Here is a 20,406-nt window from a genome sequence, read left to right as displayed (position 1 = left end):
AGTACAATGTACTTGGTTTGTAGCATCATTATAAGGTCCTGTCGGAAATTTGTTCAAATGGGGGGGCACATAGAGGGATTGCTCAGTACTTAGGCTAAGGGAGAAAGTTTTTTGATGTAAAATCAATTTAGTGGAAAACAGATTGATTTAAAAAAGAAAGTTTCAAAGTGGAAGAGGACTATAATGGTCCTTACTGTAGAAGGAGAAAGCCCTGTTTTCAGTGAAGGTGCACCTGCATAGAACCATAGACTTGACATGCTAAATGACTTCCTTATATGATGACCCAACCAGTACTTGAACCTGCAGTCTGACTCACGTACTGACCTCAGTCGGACCCACCAACTGAACGCAGCGCCCACCACTCCTCCCCCCCTCTTACCTCCTGCCCCACTGACCGCCGACTCCCATACTTGACCGCATCGGATCAAGACACCAAGAGCCCCCCTCCGCCCCATCCGATTTCTATCCAAAGGTTACTTGTTTTACAATCTTTGTTTCATAATTTAAAGCTTAAAGCACTAATATTAAAATAATTGTCCAGCGACAGAAATTAATGCCATCACATAGGTATTGATATGATGTCATATACATATTGGAAGGAGGTATTGATATCAACACATGTATATTGTAAGGTTTTGATATCATCAGTGGTAATGATACGTATTTTAGAATAAATGAAGGTCCTGATACATTGAAATGTAATGATGTCAGCACCTGCTTTTTTAATGGTGTTGTATGTAGTTTAGAAAATAAGCCAGGTCTGGTATTTTGTTTCTTACCTAATTTTGTGCTTCTTTATTTCTATGTACATTAGTGTTTTGACAGGAAAAACAGTTCACTGAACTACCAGTGGTCTATGTAAACTGTGAATGTTATAAAAGGTATCTAGGTGTGAGAAGTTTACAGAGAAAGTGAACAACTCACAGTTTGTGAAAGTAAATGTAAATGATATATGCATAATATACAGGTTATTGTTAATTAATTTTATATCATATGCTTGGAGTGCAGCACAACATACTTCTGGTGACTGTCCACACTGTTTAATTTAATACCAGATGAATTAATGTGATAACGCTATTAGTCTTGAGAGTTATTTATTCCTGGTAGATTGCATAAGTAGTTCTTTTTGATCTGTTTTGTGTTACCTTTCTTTGGTTTGGATTGAAGATGTAATTGATTTACATTGTACAGCAATAGCTATTATAGCAATATTATAATGTAGGTATGCATGGTATTTTCATGAAAAACAACATAAAGGCTCCTTTACAAAGAGGGTTAAGGAAGAAATCAAAATTGATTAGGTTAGAGTGGGTGGAAATAGATAAAAGAGGATGGAAAAAGGATAAAGTGGGTTGAGATAGGATAAAGTGGGGGATGAGTGATAGGATAGAGTGGATGGAGAAAGGTAAGAGTGAGTGGAAAGAGGATAGAGTGGGTGTAGATAAAATAGAATAGATGGTGATAGGTTAGAGTGGGATGAGAGATAGGTTAGAATGGCTTGAGATAGGTTACAGTGGGTGGAGATAGGATAGAGTGGGGGATGAGAGATAGGATAGAGTGGTTGGAGTGTATGGGTAGAGAAAGGTTACAGTGGGTGGAGATAGGATAGAGTGGGGATGAGAGATAGGATAGAGTGGTTGGAGATAGGTTAGAATGGGTAGAGAAAGGTTACAGTGGGTGGAGATAGGATAGAGTAGGATAGAGTGGGGGATGAGAGATAGGATAGAGTGGTTGGAGTGTATGGATTGAGAAAGGTTACAGTGGGTGGAGATAGGATGGAGTGGGTGGAGATAGGATAGAGTGGGTGGAGATTGGATAGAGTGGGTGGAGATAGGATAGAGTGGGTGGAGATAGGATAGAGTGGGTGAATGTAAGTTAGAGTGCTCTTTAATTTGATATATAAGTTTAAACATTTTAAAGATGTAAATATATTTTATAATAATTACCTACATAGGATTGGATACTAGGTGTATTTTTTCAATGTTTTCTTGCACAGAGAATGTAGAGTGGACAATATGTGGAGTCAAGGAAGTAGAATATAAAATGTTAATTATCCTTTCAGTAATTATTTTTGTAATGTCTTATGATCAAGTATAATGTTTGTACAGTGTTTCATGCCAGACTATCACTAGGCATTCAATGCAGTTTGTATACAGGTATCATTCAGGTGTTGTTTTAGCATTGCCTGCTGTAAATAAATCACCGTAATGTCTTCCATGCTTAGGCCAGACTTAAAATATTTGTTTGCTGTGCTTCAGTCCAGAATTTAAAGGTAGGTAGGTCAGTCAAGTGATTTTTTATGGGGTGTTTTGGGAGTTAATTTAGTCAAGAAATACAGGAAAAGCTACCTGTAATTGAAATTACATTAGGACTGATGGTGAACTTATTCTTATATTTTACTACTAAGCGTAATATCTTAGTAATACATTATACTGAATGTGCCCATTAAATAGTATAACAGCATTTATTACTTATGTTATTGACATATTCAGTAAATTGTAAGAGTAATTATTGCCATAGACAAAAAAAGTCAGTATGATTTGAAGAATGAAATAGGAAATTTGACCTTTGTACTTGAGCCAAGGTCACTTTCAAAACATAGGGCTAGAGGTAGTACTGATTTTGGTAAGTGAGTCTAAGCACTGCAAAGAAATGACTTTTAAGGATGACCTTACTTATTTACAGGTTTGTTGTTTTGCAGTTTGTTATATATTAAACTGTGATGTTCAGCCTCAGGATTTTTTATTAGTCATGCTCAATAGTTATAACTTATTGGCATTATTTTCGTATGTACATTTTCTGGCTTCCACCTGGATCTCTTTAAGATCTTTTAACTGTGACCTTGATTATTAGCTCACCTGAGCATTGCTCAGATGAGTTTTTGTGATCGCTCAATGTCAGTCGTCTGTCTGTCATCTGTCATCTGTCAACATTTAGATTGTGTATGTGATAGAGGCTGTATTTCTCAACTGATCTTCATTAAATTTGGTCAGAATGATTGCCTTGATAAAATCTAGGTCGAATTTGAATATGGGTCATCTGGTATCAAAAAGTAGGTCACTAGGTCAAATCAAACTTGTGTATACAATAGAGGCTGTATTTTTCAATTGATATTCATTAAATTTTGTCAGAGTGATTGTCTTGATAAAATCTAGGTCAAGTTCGAATATGGGTCAACTGGGGTCAAAAACTAGGTCACTAGGTCATATCTAAGAAAATACTTGTTTAAACTCAAGAGACCACATTTTTAGTCCAATCTTAATTAAAACTGGCCAAAATATTTGTTTCCATGAAATCACTAGGTCAAACATGTTTACACTGTTATGGTGTGTTTCTCAGGTGAGCGACCTAGGGCCATCTTGGCCCTCTTGTTTGTTTAATTTTACTTTGTCAGCGATGTGCCTTCTGTGGTTAGGGCTTAGGTTTTTTTTTTTTCAGAAGAAGTGGGAGATGATTATATAAAAATTAAAAAAAAAGCTTCAGGAGTTATCTTGTATGAATATCCTGAGAAAAAAAGTAATGCTATTCCTTGTTGGGTCTGTTTATTTTATGAGTTTGAAGTTGTTTTTCAACAGTGTTCCAGCTGCAGTCATTGAAGCTAATCAGTGTTCCTGCAGTTTGAACGAGTACTGACCCAACATCACAGTTTGAAGACAGGTGACTTTAGACACACTGTCTTCTGTTAAATAGTAACAGAAAACATGTCACACCCTGGGATAGCACTGATGATCTATAATACTCAGTATGGTCTGTAGAATAATACTCAACAATTTGTAAAATTTCTCTGTATTTATTAAAAACAAACATGTTATTTTTGCCTTGCAGAAAATGTTGGGAAAATTTTTTTGAAAGGGTAAGGAAATTTCTGGACTTGAAGTCTGTTTAATTTTGTGTCCATATACCAAGATTGAAATTTTTCTTTGAAAATCCTGTCTAACTTCATCTCAGAGATAAGGTCAAAGCATTAGAGATGAGAGCTAATATAAAATGTTCAGTAACTGCTATCAGAGGATTTGCTGGCAAAGATCTTGTATCTTTGAGAGAGAAACATGTTACATGCTACTCTAGGAAACTTGTACTACAGTTATATTGAAAATATTGTCTATTGTCTAAAATGTTGTATATATAAAGGCTCCTACAGAAATAGAGAATAACAATTTTGTGTGAAAAAGTATTTTCTGTTATGACATTGTATACAGGGTAACTGCTATTACAGAGGTCTCAGTGATGTCGTATACAGTGTAACTGTTACTTATACCATGGTGTTGTTGTGCACAGTTGACATGTTAGCAATACCTCGGTAATGTCGTGTAGTGTGGTGTACAATGTTACCTCTGTTACAACACCATGATGTTATGTACACTCTACCCAGTCTGTTTCCGCCACCGTGGCGAGGTTATGTACAGTCTAACCTCTGTCTCCGCCACCGTGGCGAGGTTATGTACAGTCTAACCTCTGTCTCCGCCACCGTGGCAAGGTTATGTACAGTGTAACCTCTGTCTCCGCCACCGTGGCGAGGTTCTGTACAGTCTAACCTGTTTCCGCCACCGTGGCGAGGTTATGTACAGTCTAACCTCTGTCTCCGCCACCGTGGCGAGGTTATGTACAGTTAACCTCTGTCTCCGCCACCGTGGCAGGTTTGTACAAGTTAACCTGTCTCCGCCACCGTGGCGAGGTTTGTACAGTCTAACCTGTTTCCGCCACCGTGGCGAGGTTATGTACAGTCTAACCTCTGTCTCCGCCACCGTGGCGAGGTTATGTACAGTCTAACCTCTGTTTCCAGCCACCGTGGCGAGGTTTTGTACAGTCTAACCGTTTCCGCCACCGTGGCGAGGTTATGTACAGTCTAAACCTCTGTTCCACACGTGGCGAGTTTGTACAGTCTAAAATTCACACGTGCAGGTTGTACAGTCTACTCGCCACCGTGCGAGGTTATGTACAGTCTAACCTCTGTAACTGACACCACCGAAGAGCAAACATCCCTATGCAAAGATTGGTGTTTTCTTTACACTTGTTACAATTTTCAGCATATTAATTTCACATTTTTGTCTTCCAAGTGGTGTAACCTGTACAGAGAGATGATGTTCTGTTTATGTCTTCTTTCAGTTTTCTGTTTCTCCATTGATATTTGGATAAAAATTTGCACATGTTTTATGAATAAAGAGCACATCTAAAGGAAACGATTTTTCTTTTTTTTTCAACCAAGTTCAAACAGGTACTAGTACTTGGTGGTATTTAGCTATTTGAATTGGTTTGTTTTCCTGTTACCCAATGTTTGTTCTTGTGCATCGTTCCTCATCGACAGTTTATTTTTTATCACACAACATTATAATTTATTGTCATAATTCAGGCTCAGTCTGAATTAAACCTAGTCAGACTGTGTATCTTAATGAGTGAAACCAGATAATTTGAGATGACAAGCTAGATCACAAGATCAAGCCAAAGAAAAAGCTTTTTAACACTACAATGCCACATTTTATACCAGATCTATATGAAACATGTCCTCTCCCAAATTGCTACAAATGAGGACAGTTGGTCCCTTTTAGGGGCCACTAGAACTGAAAATATAAATGCCTTCAAAAGACTTCTTCTCATGAACTGCTTGATTGATTTTCATCAAACTTGATTTTTATTATAAGGCCCTTTACCAAATTTTTTTTAATTAGGGACACTTGGCCCCTTTTAGGGGCTGCTAGAGCTAAAACTAGAAATACTTTAAACCAACTTCTTGTAATGAATGGCTAGATGGATTTTCATTAGACTTGGTATGTAGGATCATTATAAGGTCCTCTCTCAAATTTCTTCAAGTAGGGGAAGTTGGCCCCTTCTAGGGGTTGCTAAAGCTAAAAGTAAAAATACCTTATAATGACTACTTCTCATGAACCACTCAATGGATCGTCATCAAACCTGGTCTGTAGCATCAACATAAGGTCCTCTCATAAATCGGTTCAAATTGGGGTTTTTGGGCCCTTTAAGGGTCAGATGATTAAGGTCCTCCTCAGGTGAGCGACTTGGGCCGCTTACAAATATTTCAGCACTATAATACATTCAGGAGGCCAACAGCCAGTTAAGTGTCTGTGAATAAGGAAAGTTTCGGTCAGGGAAAATTGAAATTTGGTCAGGAAAAGTCAGGGAATATATTTTTTCTGCTTTGTAGGAACCTGGAAGGAGTTAAACTTACAGTGCTTCTCCACTGGTTTGGCCCACATTGTTCATCAACAATGACATGATAATTTTTCTCCACAGGTTAAGCCCACACAGTTCCTCACAATAACATGATAATTGTTCTCCACTGGTTTGGCCCACATAGTTCATCACAATGACATGATAATTTTTCTCAACTGGTTAAGCCCACACAGTTCCTCACAATGACATGATAATTGTTCTCCACTGGTTTAGCCTACACAGTTCCTCACAATGATATGTTAGTTGTTTTCCACTGGTTTGGCCCACACAGTTCCTAACAATGACATGATAATTGTTCTCCGCGGGTTTTGCGCATACAGTTCCTCACAATGACATGATAATTGTTCTCCACTGGTTTGGCCCCCACAGTTCCTCACAATGACATGATAATTGTTCTCCACAGGTTTAGCCTACACAGTTCTTCCCAATGACATGATAATTGTTCTCCACTGGTTTGGCCCACACAGTTCCTCACAATGACATGATTATAATTGTTCTCCACTGGTTTAGCCTACACAGTTCCTGACAATGACATGTTAGTTGTTCTCCACTGGTTTAGCCCACACAGTTCCTCACAATAACATGATAATTGTTCTCCACTGGTTTGGCCCACACAGTTCCTCGCAATGACATGGTAGTTGTTCTCCACTGGTTTGGCCCACACAGTTCCTCGCAATGACATGGTAGTTGTTCTCCACTGGTTTAGCCTACACAGTTCCTCACAATGATATGTTAGTTGTTTTCCACTGGCTTGGCCCACACAGTTCCTAACAATGACATGATAATTGTTCTCCGCGGGTTTTGCTCATACAGTTCCTCACAATGACATGATATTTGTTCTCCACTGGTTTGGCCCCCACAGTTCCTCACAATGACATGATAATTGTTCTCCACAGGTTTAGCCTACACAGTTCTTCCCAATGACATGATAAATGTTCTCCACTGGTTTGGCCCACACAGTTCCTCACAATGACATGATAATAATTGTTCTCCACTGGTTTAGCCTACACAGTTCCTGACAATGACATGATAATTGTTCTCCACAGGTTAAGACTACACAGTTCCTCACAATGACATGATAATTGTTCTCCACTGGTTTGGCCCACACAGTTCCTCACGATGACATGATAATTGTTCTCCACTGATTAAGCCTACACAGTTCCTGACAATGACATGATAATTGTTCTCCACCGGTTTAGCTCACACAATTCCTCACAATAACATGATAATTGTTCTCTTGTTTAGCCCACACAGTTCCTCGCAATAACTTGATAATTGTTCTACACAGGTTTAGCCCACATGTCATAATGCTGTTCTTTCTGACAAATATTTAATGGGGAGCAGCATAAATAGCTAGCCTATAATTTTTAGCTTACCTGAGAGCAAAAAGCTAAGGTTGAGTTTTTGTGTTCTTTCATCCGTCCTACTGTCTGTCCACACTTTATTTGATTGACTTTTCCTCTTAAACAGTATGGTGGAAGTTTCTGAGCTTAACAGGCTAGACAGTGTGCAAGTTTGGAAGAGGACCATATTTTGCTCCAGGTGTTAGTTCCAGAGGTAGACGAAGTTGATTACATAAATTAGTGTGACAGATGAGGCTTCTCAGGTTGTTAAAATTGGAAGGAAACAATGCACAGACTATATTGGTCAGAAGCAAGGTCAGATGGTCAGTGTCCTCTCTGGGTGATTGAAGAAGGTCTATTTGGGCTGACAGGGGGCATCAGGTTTTTCCCTATATGTATAAGTAGTGGAAACATTAAAAATCTTCTTTTATATTGTCTCTTAGTTTCCTAATTGTCGTCAGTCCCCAAGAGGTCTATTGTCAACAGATTACCTGTATTTTTATAGGGATCATTAGGTCAAATATCTAGGTTACAGTGACCTTGAGACTGAAATTGGTTTCCACTCAGTAAGTGAAGAATGTTTTGGCCAACCGTCATCAAGCTTCATAGGATGATTGCCTATGGTCAGGAGGTGACCCCTACTTGTTTTAAGGGTCATAAGGTCAAAGATCAAGATCACAGTGAGACTAAAAATGGTTTCAGCTCTAAACTGAAGAAAGCTTTTGCAGCAGTCATCAAACTTCATAGGATGATTGCCTGTAGTCAGTAGAAGACTGCTACTGTGTTTGGGGTCGGTAGGTCAAAGGTCAAGGTCAGAGTGACATGGAGGCTGCAAATGATAGCTGAAGAACACTTCGGCACACGAACCTTCAACTTGATGGGAGGTGACCCCTATTGATTTTTAGGTCAGTTGTTCAAAGGTCATGGGCAAGGTCGTAGTTAAAGGCATGGAAACAAGTGTAAACATTCATTGTAAATTATGATTTATTTCATGAAAGTAACTAGTCAGTGCTGTTCAAAGATTTATTAAATAGTCTAAATATCACTATATTATAAAGTGCACATTTTACAGGTGGAGGTACTTGTTGGCAGAGATAAAGGCAAAATAGGTGAAGTTGTTGAAATAGTCAAAGAAAGAAATTGGTGTTTTGTTGAAGGGCTGCATATGGTATGTATGAATTTTTATTATATACCTGTGTAAATTCTGTAAAAAATCAGCTTGTTTTTCACAAGTAAATATGAACAGGCAGAAAAATTTTCGTATTGTACCTTTTGTATTGTAAGTTGCCAGACTACTCTCATTAATATGTATGACCTGACGCATTTCTATAAATAGTGCACATAAAAACTTCACTAAGTTCCATTTCAACATCTATTACCATTGAAGATTTCGTTCAATAACAAAACAACAAATGAAAAGGTGGAGGTATATAATAAAAGGGTCATTATAACAGTAGCTAGATCTGGGATTTTGTATTCAGCTCTTGTAGATTTTGCAATGTCTGATCACACTCGTCACTTGTGCGCCTTGTGAGATCCGATCTGACAAAAATCCACTCAAGCTGAATACAGCATCCCAAATCCAGCTACTAAATGATAACCCTATTATATATTTTTAATGAAGTATATTGTCTTGTAATTTAGAAATGAAATGTCTACTGCTGAATTTAGATATTACTTCTAAGGTCCGCACTCATATTTTTTCAAATGAGGTCACTCGACCTGTTTTATGTTTTTGCATGCTAAACACAGATATATTACTCGTGTAATGATTCAGCGTGTCGTTACTCCCTTTAAGCCTCTACCCACTTTCAGTCATCTCTCCCTGGAGGTCAGTGCCTTTATTAGGAATGATGGTTTAAACGTTAAATGATCACCCTTAACCATCACTCCTTTTAAACTATTATTCTGAGTTTTAAGCCTTGTATTATCCCTATGTATTCTACTGATTTGATATTATTTGTTTGCTACAGGAGTACAAGAATGCAGGTAGTAATGCGTACAAAAAATATTTGAGAAGTTATCCAAAATATATGTCAAGTGAAAAGCCATTGTTGGTTACGAATGAAGTCAAATTGGTTGACCCTGCCGATATGTAAGTATTTTACATAAAAGAAAGGTTTTTTTTTATTGATTTCAAAGCCAAGCTTTCTCTTTTAGGCTTTTTTTTTATTGATTTCAAAGCCAAGCTTTCTCTTTTCATGCAAAATTTATTTTTGCTTACCTGAGCCAAAGTTTCAGAGTGAGGTATTATGACAGTGGTATGTCTGTTGGGTGTCGTTGGATGTTCGTTTTTTAGCTCGTCTATAGAAAGTGTATGAATAGCTATTGTGTTTGCCCTGGTGTGGGAATTCCTGGCAGATTTCACACCTCTGTTGAAGTTTTGATGCAATTTCACTTTATCTATTATATGTTATTTGATGGATTTGCTTCAAACTTTAAAGGCTTTGACTCTGGTACCAATAATTAATGAATTATGCCCCCTTTTTATTTAGAATTTTAGGTTTTCAAAATATAATTCTCTCCTATTGCATAAGGGATTTGATTTAAATTTTAAGCTCTTTTTTTCATATCATCACCTACATTATAATAACTCTTGCACCAATATTTTATGAACTATTCCCCCTTTCCACTTAAAACTTTCAAGTTGAAGTTATAACCAGGGCTAAAAATAGAAACAACATCATGGCCTTAGATTGCTCACTTGCTCACACAGCCAGGGTTTCGTATGGAAAATCTCTGTGAAATAATTTTCAGTGTGAAGTCAAAAGCCATATATAAGGCTTGATGTTGTAAACAGTTTTTAGCTCATCTGATTTTTTGAAAAAAAATGATGAGTTATTGTCATCACTTGAGCGGTTGTCGGCGTCGGCGTCGGCGTCTGCGTCGGCGTTGCCTGGTTAAGTTTTATGTTTAGGTCAGCTTTTCTCCTAAACTATCAAAGCTATTGCTTTGAAACTTGGAATACTTGTTCACCATCATAAGCTGACCCTGTATAGCAAGAAACATAACTCCATCTTGCTTTTTGCAAGATTTATGGCCCCTTTTGTACTTAGAAAATATCAGATTTCTTGGTTAAGTTTTATGTTTAGGTCAACTTTTCTCCTAAACTATCAAAGCTATTGCTTTGAAACTTGAAATACTTGTTCACCATCATAAGCAGACCCTGAACATCAAGAAACATAACTCCATCTTCCTTTTTGCAAGATTTATTGCCCCTTTTGGACTTAGAAAATCAGTTTTCTTGGTTAAGTTTTATGTTTAGGTCAGCTTTTATCCAAAACTATCAAAGCTATTGCTTTAAAACTTGCAACACTTGTTCACCATCATAAGTTGACCCTGTACAGCAAGAAACATAACTGTGTCCTGCTTTTTGCAAGATTTATGGCCCCTTTTGGACTTAGAAAATATCAGATTTCTTGGTTAAGTTTTATGTTTAGGTCAACTTTTTCTCTTAAACTATCAAAGCTATTGCTTTGAAACTTGCAACACTTGTTCACCATCATAAGCTGACCCTGTACAGCAAGCAACATAACTCCATCCTGCTTTTTGCAATAATTATTGCCCCTTTTGGACTTAGAAAATCATTTTCTTGGTTGAGTATTATGTTTAAGTCAACTTTTCTCATAAACTATCAAAGCTATTGCTTTAAAACTTGCAACAGTTTTTCACCATCATAAGTGGACACTGTACATCAAGAAACATAACTCTATCCTGCTTTTTGCAAGAATGATGGCCCTTTTTAGACTTAGAAAATCATGGGTAGGACAATATTTCTATTACACAAAAAAAATCAGATGAGCGTCAGCACCCGCAAGGCGGTGCTCTTGTTTATAAAAGACTTTAGAATGATTGGAAATAAAATTCATACAAAGATATTCCTTGGTCTGAACATGACCCCTTCTGTTCGTGGTGATTAGGTCAAAGAGTACCTGGTACTGCTGAGACAGAGAATTATGTCTCCCCCAGGAGACATATTGTTTTTGCCCCGTCCGTCCGTCCTTCCGTCCGTCCGTCTGTCCGTCCGTCTGTCCGTCCGTACGTCACACTTCATTTCCGAGCAATAACTGGAGAACCAGTTGACCTAGAACCTTCAAACTTCATAGGGTTGTAGGGCTGCTGGAGTAGACGACCCCTATTGTTTTTGGGGTCACTCCGTCAAAGGTCAAGGTCACAGGGGCCTGAACATTGAAAACCATTTCCAATCAATAACTAGAGAACCGTTTGACCCAGAATGTTGAAACTTCATAGGATTATTGGTCATGAAGAGTAGATGACCCCTATTGATTTTGGGGTCACTCTGTCAAAGGTCAAGGTCACAGGGGCCTGAACATTGAAAACCATTTCCGATCAATAACTAGAGAACCACTTGACCCAGAATGTTGAAACTTCATAGGATGATTGGTCATGAAGAGTAGATGACCCCTATTGATTTTGGGGTCACTCTGTCAAAGGTCAAGGTCACAGGGGCCTGAACATTGAAAACCATTTCCGATCAATAACTAGAGAACCACTTGACCCAGAATGTTGAAACTTCATAGGGTGATTGGTCATGAAGAGTAGATGACCCCTATTGATTTTGGGGTCAGTCTGTCAAAGGTCAAGGTCACAGGGGCCTGAACATTGAAAACCATTTCCGATCAATAACTAGAGAACCACTTGACCCAGAATGTTGAAACTTCATAGGATGATTGGTCATGAAGAGTAGATGACCCCTATTGATTTTGGGGTCACTCTGTCAAAGGTCAAGGTCACAGGGCCCTGAACATTGAAAACCATTTCCGATCAATAAGTAGAGAACCACTTGACCCAGAATGTTGAAACTTCATAGGATGATTGTACATGCAAAGTAGATGACCCCTATTGATTTTGGGGTCACTCCATTAAAGGTCAAGTCACAGGGGCCTGAACATTGAAAACCATTTCCGGTCAATAACTTGAGAACCACTTGACCCAGAATGTTGAAACTTAATAGGATGATTGGTCATGCAGAGTAGATGACCCCTAACGATTATGGGGTCACTCTGTGAAAGGTCAAGGTCACAGGGGCCCGAACATTGAAAACCATTTCCGGTCAGTAACTTGAGAACCACTTGACCCAGAATGATGAAACTTCATAGGATGATTGGTCATGCAGAGTAGATGACCCCTAACGATTTTAGGGTCACTCTGTTAAAGGTCAAGGCCACAGGGGCCTGAACATGGAAAACCATTTCCAATCAATAACTTGAGAACCTCTCGACCCAGAATGTTGAAACTTCATAGGATGATTGTTCATGCAGAGTAAATGACCCCTATTGTTTTTGGGGCCACTCCGTTAAAGGTCAAGGTCACAGGGGCCTGAACATTGATAACTAGTTCTGATCAATAACTTGAGAACCACTTGACCCAGAATGTTGAAACTTCATAGGATGATTGAACATGCAGAGTAGATGACCCCTATTGATTTTGGGGTCAGTCTGTTAAAGGTCAAGGTCACAGTGGCCTGTTCATGTAAAATCATTTTTTTTGGAAATAACTTGAGAACCACTTGACCTACAATGTTGAAACTTAATAGGATGATTGGACATGCAGAGTAGATGACCCCTATTTTTTTTTGAGGTCACTTGATCAAAGGTCAAGGTCATAGGAGCCTGAACAGTGACTGGAGAACCACTAGGCCAAGAGTGTTGAAATTTAGCGGGATGACTGGACATGCCAAGTAGATGATCCCTGTTGCAGCCAACCATCAGTGTCTCTTTGATTTTTGCTCCTGACCCCTATTGACTTCTTGCCTATAGGACTTTGCATTGGGGGAGACATGCGCTTTTTTACAAAAGCATTTTCTAGTTACATACAAACTTAACTCCAGCAGGCCATCATGGAGGCAAGTTTCATGGACTGCTCTTGTCTAAGATTATCATTTGTTAGCCTGTTTTACATAAAAGTCTGTCTGGAATATAGCAGTTGTTTGGATGTATAAAGACCAACTTTAGTAACACTTTTTTCAGATTATATAAAATATATTTTCTAGGCGTGCAACAGATATTGATTGGAGATACACAGAAGAAGGTGAACGTGTGAGGGTTAGTGTAAGAAGTGGAAGAGTTATTCCAATACCACATAAACATAAGAAAACATGGGAAGACTTTACCAGATCCTGGGAAGTGAAAGGTAAGACTGTTTGTGTCATTGTTTGTTTTCACATTTGCTGCCAACTGGCCAGTGATTGTACAGTGTAACCTCTGTCCATGACAACAAAAAAGCAAATTTTTCTGTCAATGACACCTCCAACGTGCAGTCAACTCTTCAGCGACACACAAAGAGCAAATACTTCTTCAGTGACACACAAAGGGCAGATAACTCTTCAGTGGCACACAAAGGGCAGATAACTCTTCAGTGACACACAAAGAGCAAATAACTCTTCAGTGACACGCAAATAGCAGATAACTCTTCAGTGACAAGCAAATAGCAGATAACTCTTCAGCAACACACAAAGAGTAAATAACTTTTCAGTGACACACAAAGAGCAGCTAACTCTTCAGTGGCACACTAAGAGCAGATACCTCTTCAGTGACATCCAAAGAGCAGATACCTCTTCACTGACACACAAAGAGCAGATAACTCTTCAGTGGCACACTAAGAGCAGCTAACTCTTCAGTGACATCCAAAGAGCAGATACCTCTTCAGTGAGATCCAAAGAGCAAATACCTCTTCAGTGACATCAAAAGACATCATGACCAGTGTCTTTAAGGAGAGGACAACCGTAAGCTGATATAGCTTTCTGTCCAATTCCTTAATTAATTTTTCTGTAAATGTTTCATGTATTACTGAAATAAAATATGTTTAAACTAAACTAAAGAGCAGATAACTCTTCAGTGAGATCCAAAGAGCAAATACCTCTTCAGTGACATCCAAAGAGCAAATACTTCTTCAGTGACATCCAAAGAGCAAATACCTCTTCAGTGACATCCAAAGAGCAGATAACTCTTCAGTGACATCCAAAGAGCAAATAACTCTTCAGTGACATCCAAAGAACAAATACCTCTTCGGTGACATCCAAAGAGCAGATAACTCTTCAGTGACATCCAAAGAGCAGATATCTCTTCAGCAAGATCCAAAGAGCAAATACCTCTTCAGTGACACACAAAGTGCAAAAACGTCTTTAATGACACCTCCAAAGAACAAATGTCTTCCCAGTGACACTTCCATTGCTGCCTTTCACAGGGTAGAACTTCCCTATTAATACTGCTTCCTTGTACAGGGTTTTCTAACTTCCCCATATATACTGGTACATTGTACATAGTCAGGTTACCGGTACTTCACTGTTTATACAGCTATCTTGAACAGGGTGGTCTAATTTCCCTATATATCGTCCCCTTTATGCAAAAAGGTACCAAGTGCCTTCTTTATTCATATGCTCATGGTACCTTTTTGCATCAAGGGGACGATATACTGGTCAGATAACTTCTCCATGTGTACTGCTACCTTGTACATTGTGGTGTAATTCCCTATATATGGTCCTGCCTTGTGCAGTGTCTTATAACTTCCTGATTAACACTGTTACCATATATACAAAAATGTACACTGTATCTTGCACAGGGTCTAATAATTTCCCAATTTACACTGTTGCCTTGCACAGGGTTGGGTCTAGTAACTTATTATGCCCCCCTTCAAAGAAGGAGGGGTATATTGTTTTGCAGATGTCGGTCGGTTGGTCGGTCGGTCAGAATGTAGACCAATCCGTTTCCGGATGATAACTCAAGAACGCATGGGCCTAGGATCATGAAAGTTGATAGGGAGGTTGATCATCACCAGCAGATGACCCCTATTAATTTTGAGGTCTGTATGTCAAAGGTCAAGGTCACAGTGACCCTGAATAGTTAAACGGTTTCCGGATGATAACTCAATAACACTGGGGCTTAGGATCATGAAAGTTGATAAGGAGGTTGTTCATGACCAGCAGATGACCGCTATTGATTTTGAGGTCAATGTGTTAAAGGTCAAGGTCACAGTGACCCTGAACAGTTGAACGGTTTCCAGATGATAACTCAAGAACACTTAGGCCTAGTATCATGAAAGTTTATAGGGAGGTTGGTCATGACCAGTAGATGATTCCTATTGATTTTAAGGTCAGTATGTCAGAGGTCAAGGACACAGTGACCAGGAACAGGAAAATGGTTTCCGGGCAATAACACAAGAACGCTTGAGCCTAGTGTCAGGAAAATTGATAGTGAGGTTGGACATGACCAGCAGATGACCCTGTTGATTTTGAAGTCATTAGGTCAAAGGTCAAGATCACATTGGCCAGGAACAGTTAAATGGTTTCTGATCTTTTTGTCCAAAACCACAGGGCCTAGGGCTTTGATATTTGGTATGTGGCAAAATCTAGTGGTCCTCTACCAAGACTGTTCAGATTATTTCCCTGGGGTCAAATATGGCCCCACCCCGGGGGTCACATGGTTTATATAGAATTATATAGGAAAAAACTTTGAAAAACCTCTTGTCCAAAACCACAGGGCCTAGGGCTTTGATATTTTGTATATGACATCATCTAGTGGTCCTCTACTAAGATTGTTCAAATTCTTCCACTAGGGTCAAATATGGCCCTGGGGGTCACATGGTTTATAATAGACTTATATAGGGAAAAACTTTGAAAATCTTGACCAAACCACAAAGACTAGGACTTTAATATTTGTAATGTAGTATCATCTAGTGGTTCTCTACCAAGTTTGTTCAAATTATCCCTCTAGGGTCAAATAAGGCCCCGCCCCGGGAGTCACATGGTTCATAAAGACTTGTATAGGCAAAAAACTTAGAATCTTCATGTCCATAACCTACATCATTCAAATTTGGACCACATGTATAGTTTTGAGTGGCAAGATGAAGCTTGACATGAGTTGACCTTGACCTAGTGACCTACTTCCACATTTCTGTAGCTACAGCCTTCAAATTTGGACCACATGCATAGGTTTGTGTACCGAAACAAACTTTGACCTTGTTATTGACCCAGTGACCTACTTTCACATTTTTGAAGCTACAGACTTCAAATGTGGACCACATGCTTAGTTTTGTGTTCCAAAATAAAATATGACCTTGATTTTGACCTAGTGACCTTTTTTTCACATTTCTCAAGCTACAGCCTTCAAATTTGAACCATAAGCATAATTTTGTGTACTGAAATGAACTTTGATCTTGAGATTGACCTAGTGACCAACTTTCACATTTCTGAAGGTACAGGCTTCAAATTTGGACCATGCACACAGTTTTGTGTTTCGAAATAAAATTTGACCTTGATTTTGACCTAGTGACCTACTTTCACATTTCTCAAGCTACAGCCTTCAAATTTGAACCACATGCATAGTTTTGTTTACTGAAATGAACTTTGATCTTGAGATTGACCTAGTGACCTACTTTCACATTTCTGAAGGTACAGGCTTCAAATTTGGACCACATGCATAGTTTTGTGTACGGAAATAAAATTTGACCTTGATTTTGACCTAGTGACCTACTTTCACATTTCTCAAGCTACAGCCTTCAAATTTGAACCACATGCATAGTTTTGTTTACTGAAATGAACTTTGATCTTGAGATTGACCTGGTGACCTACTTTCACATTTCTCAAGCTACAGCCTTCAAATTTGGACCACGCACTCAGTTTTGTGTATCGAAATGAACTTTGATCTTGAGATTGACCTAGTGACCTACTTTCACATTTCTCAAGCTACAGCTTCAAATTTTGACCGCGTGCATGTTTTTGTGTTCTGAAATGAAATTTGACATTGAATTTTACCTATTACCTACTTTCACATTTCTCAAGCTACAGCCTCCAAATTTGAAGTACATGCATAGTTCTGTCTACTAAAATGAACTTTGACCTTGAAATTGATCTAGTGACCTACTTTCACATTTCTCAAGCCACAGCTTTCAAATTTGGACCAAATGCACAATGTTTTGTACCGGTATGAATTTTGACCTTGATTTTGACCATGAGCTAGTCTTGAAATTTGGAACATTCAAAAATGACTCAGTGGTAGGCGCCAAGATCACTCTGTGATCTCTTGTTAGGTTAATAGGTTTAAGGTCAAGGTCAGATTGAACCAGAACGGTAGAACTTTTGTTTACAGAGAGCATATAATTTCTGTTCCTTGTGCAATTACTGAATGCATCAAGGGGGTCCACCTGCCCACTTAGCTCATTAGGGAGAGCGTTGGTCTACGGATCGCGGGGTCGCGAGTTCATTCCCTAGGCAGGGCGTATGTTCTCCGTGACGAATTGATAAAAGACATCGAGTCTGAAATCATTCGGCCTCCACCTCTGATAATTCATGTGGGGAAGTTGGCAGTTACTTGCAGAAAAAAGGTTTGTACTGGTACAGAATCCAGGAACAGTGGTTAGGTTAACTGCCCGCCGTTACATGACTGAAATACTGTTGAAAAACGGTGTTAAACCCAAAACAAACAAACAAAAGTAAATTATCCATTTACACTGTTACCTTACACAGGGTGTAGTGATTTCCTAATTTATACTGTTGCCTCACACAGGGTCTATTAACTTCCCTATTCACACTGTTACCTTGCACAAGGTCTAATAACTTCCCCAATTTACACTGTTGCCTTGCACAGGGTCTAGTAACTTCCCCAGTTTACATTGTTACCTTGCACTGGGTCTAGTAACTTCCCTTTTCACACTGTTACCTTGCACAGGGTCTAATAACTTCCCCATTTACACTGTTGCCTTGCACAGGGTCTAGTAACTTCCACATTTAAACTGTTACCTTGCAGAGGGTCTATTTACTTCCCTATTCACACTATTACCTTGCACAGCATCTAGCAAATTCCTCATTTACATGGATATCTTATACAGAATGGACTAATTGCTACCTTGTAAAGGCTCAATTAACTTCCCAATATATACCATTACTGTAAACATTGTGGAGTAAATTCCCCATAATACCGCCACCTTGTACAGGGTGGTGTAACTTCCCTTTTTATACTGCTACCTTGTACAAGGGCAGAGGCTATAAAGTTGAAATTGAGACTAGTCATATACTTCTTGATTCTGATTGGTAAAGTGCAACAGTGTGAAGCTGACAAATGCGTAGATTGTATTTTGAGACAGCTTTCAAAACTGAATTTTGAGCTCATCTGATTTTTTGAGAGAAAAAAATAATGAGTAATATAACCTTGGACCAAAGTCAAGAACGTTTTCAAATAATTGATGGGTAGTTAGATAATTTTGATGGAAACTACATTTTTACACATCCTTATTTGCATTTTTTTCAGCAACAAAGAAAGATACAGCAGCAGCTAATGTTCAGAAAGAAACTTATGAACCCAAATTGTGTACATTTGAAGAGGATATAGCAAAAAGTATGGGTATTGAGTTGGAGAAAAGACCAAATAGAAATAGTTACTGGTATTGAGTGTTGACACTGTAAGCAAGAATAATAAACATGTGAAATAATTATGATGGTTTTGTTTGTTTCAATGCCATTACCTAGTTTACCTCTTTCAAGGACAGAGCTTGGTATACCTATTTTAAGGCCAGTTGCTGGTTGGTCTATCTTAGGGCCAGTAGGTCAGTGTCTGGTTCACCTATTTCCAGGCCAGTGCACAGATTGCCTGTTTCGGGGCCAGTGGCTGAATCACCTATTTTAAAGCCAGTGCCTGGTTTACCTGTGTCAAGGCCAGTGCTTGGGTTACCTATATTAAGGCCAGTGCCTAGTTTACCTATTTCAAGGTCAATGGCTAGTTTACAAAGCTTTTTCAAGGTCAGTACCTGGTTTACTTATTTCAAAGTCAATGCCTGGTTTACCTATATCAAGACCTGTCTGGTTAACCTATTTTAAGGCAACTGCCTGGATTACCTATTTCATTGTCAATGCCTAGTTTACCTATTTAATGCCAATGCCTGGTTTACCTATTTCAAGGCCAGTTCCTGGTTTACCTTTTTCAAAGCCATTCCCTGGTTTACCTATATCAATTCCAGTGCCTGGTTAACCTATATCAAGGCAATTGCAGGGTTTACCCATTTCAAGGCCAGTGCCTGGTTTTCCTATTTCAAGGCCGGTGCCTGGTTTACCTACTTAAGGCCAATGCCTGGTTTACCTTTATCAAGGTCAGTTCCTTTTTACATATTTTAATGCAATTGCCTGGTTGACCTATTTAAGGCCAGTGCCAGATTTACCTATTTCAAAGCCAATGCATGGTTTACCTATATCAAGGCCAGTGCCTGTTTACCTATTTTAAGGCCAATGCCTGGTTGACCTATTTAAAAGCACACAAATATGTACATGTATATGAATTCTGATTCCCTTCTTTTCACTTATTTTTCTGGATTTTAATGGTTGAGGAAGATCTAATGCAGAGAGATTGCACCTGGATAGAAAACCAGCTTTGTGATTTTCTCACATAGAACTAACGCAGGTTTGGAACCCGCAATAGGAACAAGTTATAATAGGAGGCAGTCACTCAGGCAAGAAAGTGCTTTCTTTTCCACAAAGACTAATAGTAACTTACACAGTGAGATATCTATCAGAGGAGCTTATCTGAGTTATCTATACGGCAATTTGCTATTTAGTGTTCAAATTTTAAGATAGATATTCTGTTGGGATTAATGAAGCGATCTGAAATGACAAAATACATGAAATTTGGCACACCATGAATTATCTAAATTTTCATATCAGCAACTTTTGTTTGAAAATCAGATATATTCTATCTATACACGAGGTGGCATTGATGCTTTCTTCCACTAGTTGACATTTTGAGCAACCTAGTCTAGATCTACATAGTTCTGTTTGCTTTTCTCATCTTCTTGATAAAGATTTTAGAAACCCAGTCTAGATCTATAGGGTTCTCATCCACTAGGTAAAGTTTAAAGCAACTCCATCTAGATT

General features: G+C 38.7%; 1 protein-coding gene and 1 long non-coding RNA gene across 2 annotated transcripts in view; both read left to right on the top strand.

Moving 5' to 3' along the window:
• LOC123523203 (probable 39S ribosomal protein L24, mitochondrial) overlaps positions 1-18,975 on the top strand; it is a 42,202-nt gene extending 23,227 nt beyond the window's left edge. The window contains exons 4-7 of the mRNA XM_045300901.2: positions 8,602-8,697; positions 9,503-9,624; positions 13,543-13,682; positions 18,794-18,975. Coding sequence (XP_045156836.2) covers positions 8,602-8,697; positions 9,503-9,624; positions 13,543-13,682; positions 18,794-18,933 — 498 coding nt within the window. The 3' untranslated portion in view covers positions 18,934-18,975. The remainder of the gene's footprint in view (positions 1-8,601; positions 8,698-9,502; positions 9,625-13,542; positions 13,683-18,793) is intronic.
• On the top strand, positions 446-5,180 carry LOC128558924 (uncharacterized). Its single transcript, XR_008371963.1, has 3 exons — positions 446-4,598; positions 4,714-4,834; positions 4,932-5,180. It is a non-coding gene; the product is annotated as an uncharacterized LOC128558924 (long non-coding RNA).
• Positions 18,976-20,406: the final 1,431 nt, after the last annotated feature.

Source organism: Mercenaria mercenaria, chromosome 8, assembly GCF_021730395.1.
Source record: "Mercenaria mercenaria strain notata chromosome 8, MADL_Memer_1, whole genome shotgun sequence".
In the NCBI taxonomy this organism is placed as follows: Eukaryota; Metazoa; Mollusca; class Bivalvia; order Venerida; family Veneridae; genus Mercenaria; species Mercenaria mercenaria.
This window is presented reverse-complemented; position numbering and strand designations above follow the sequence as displayed.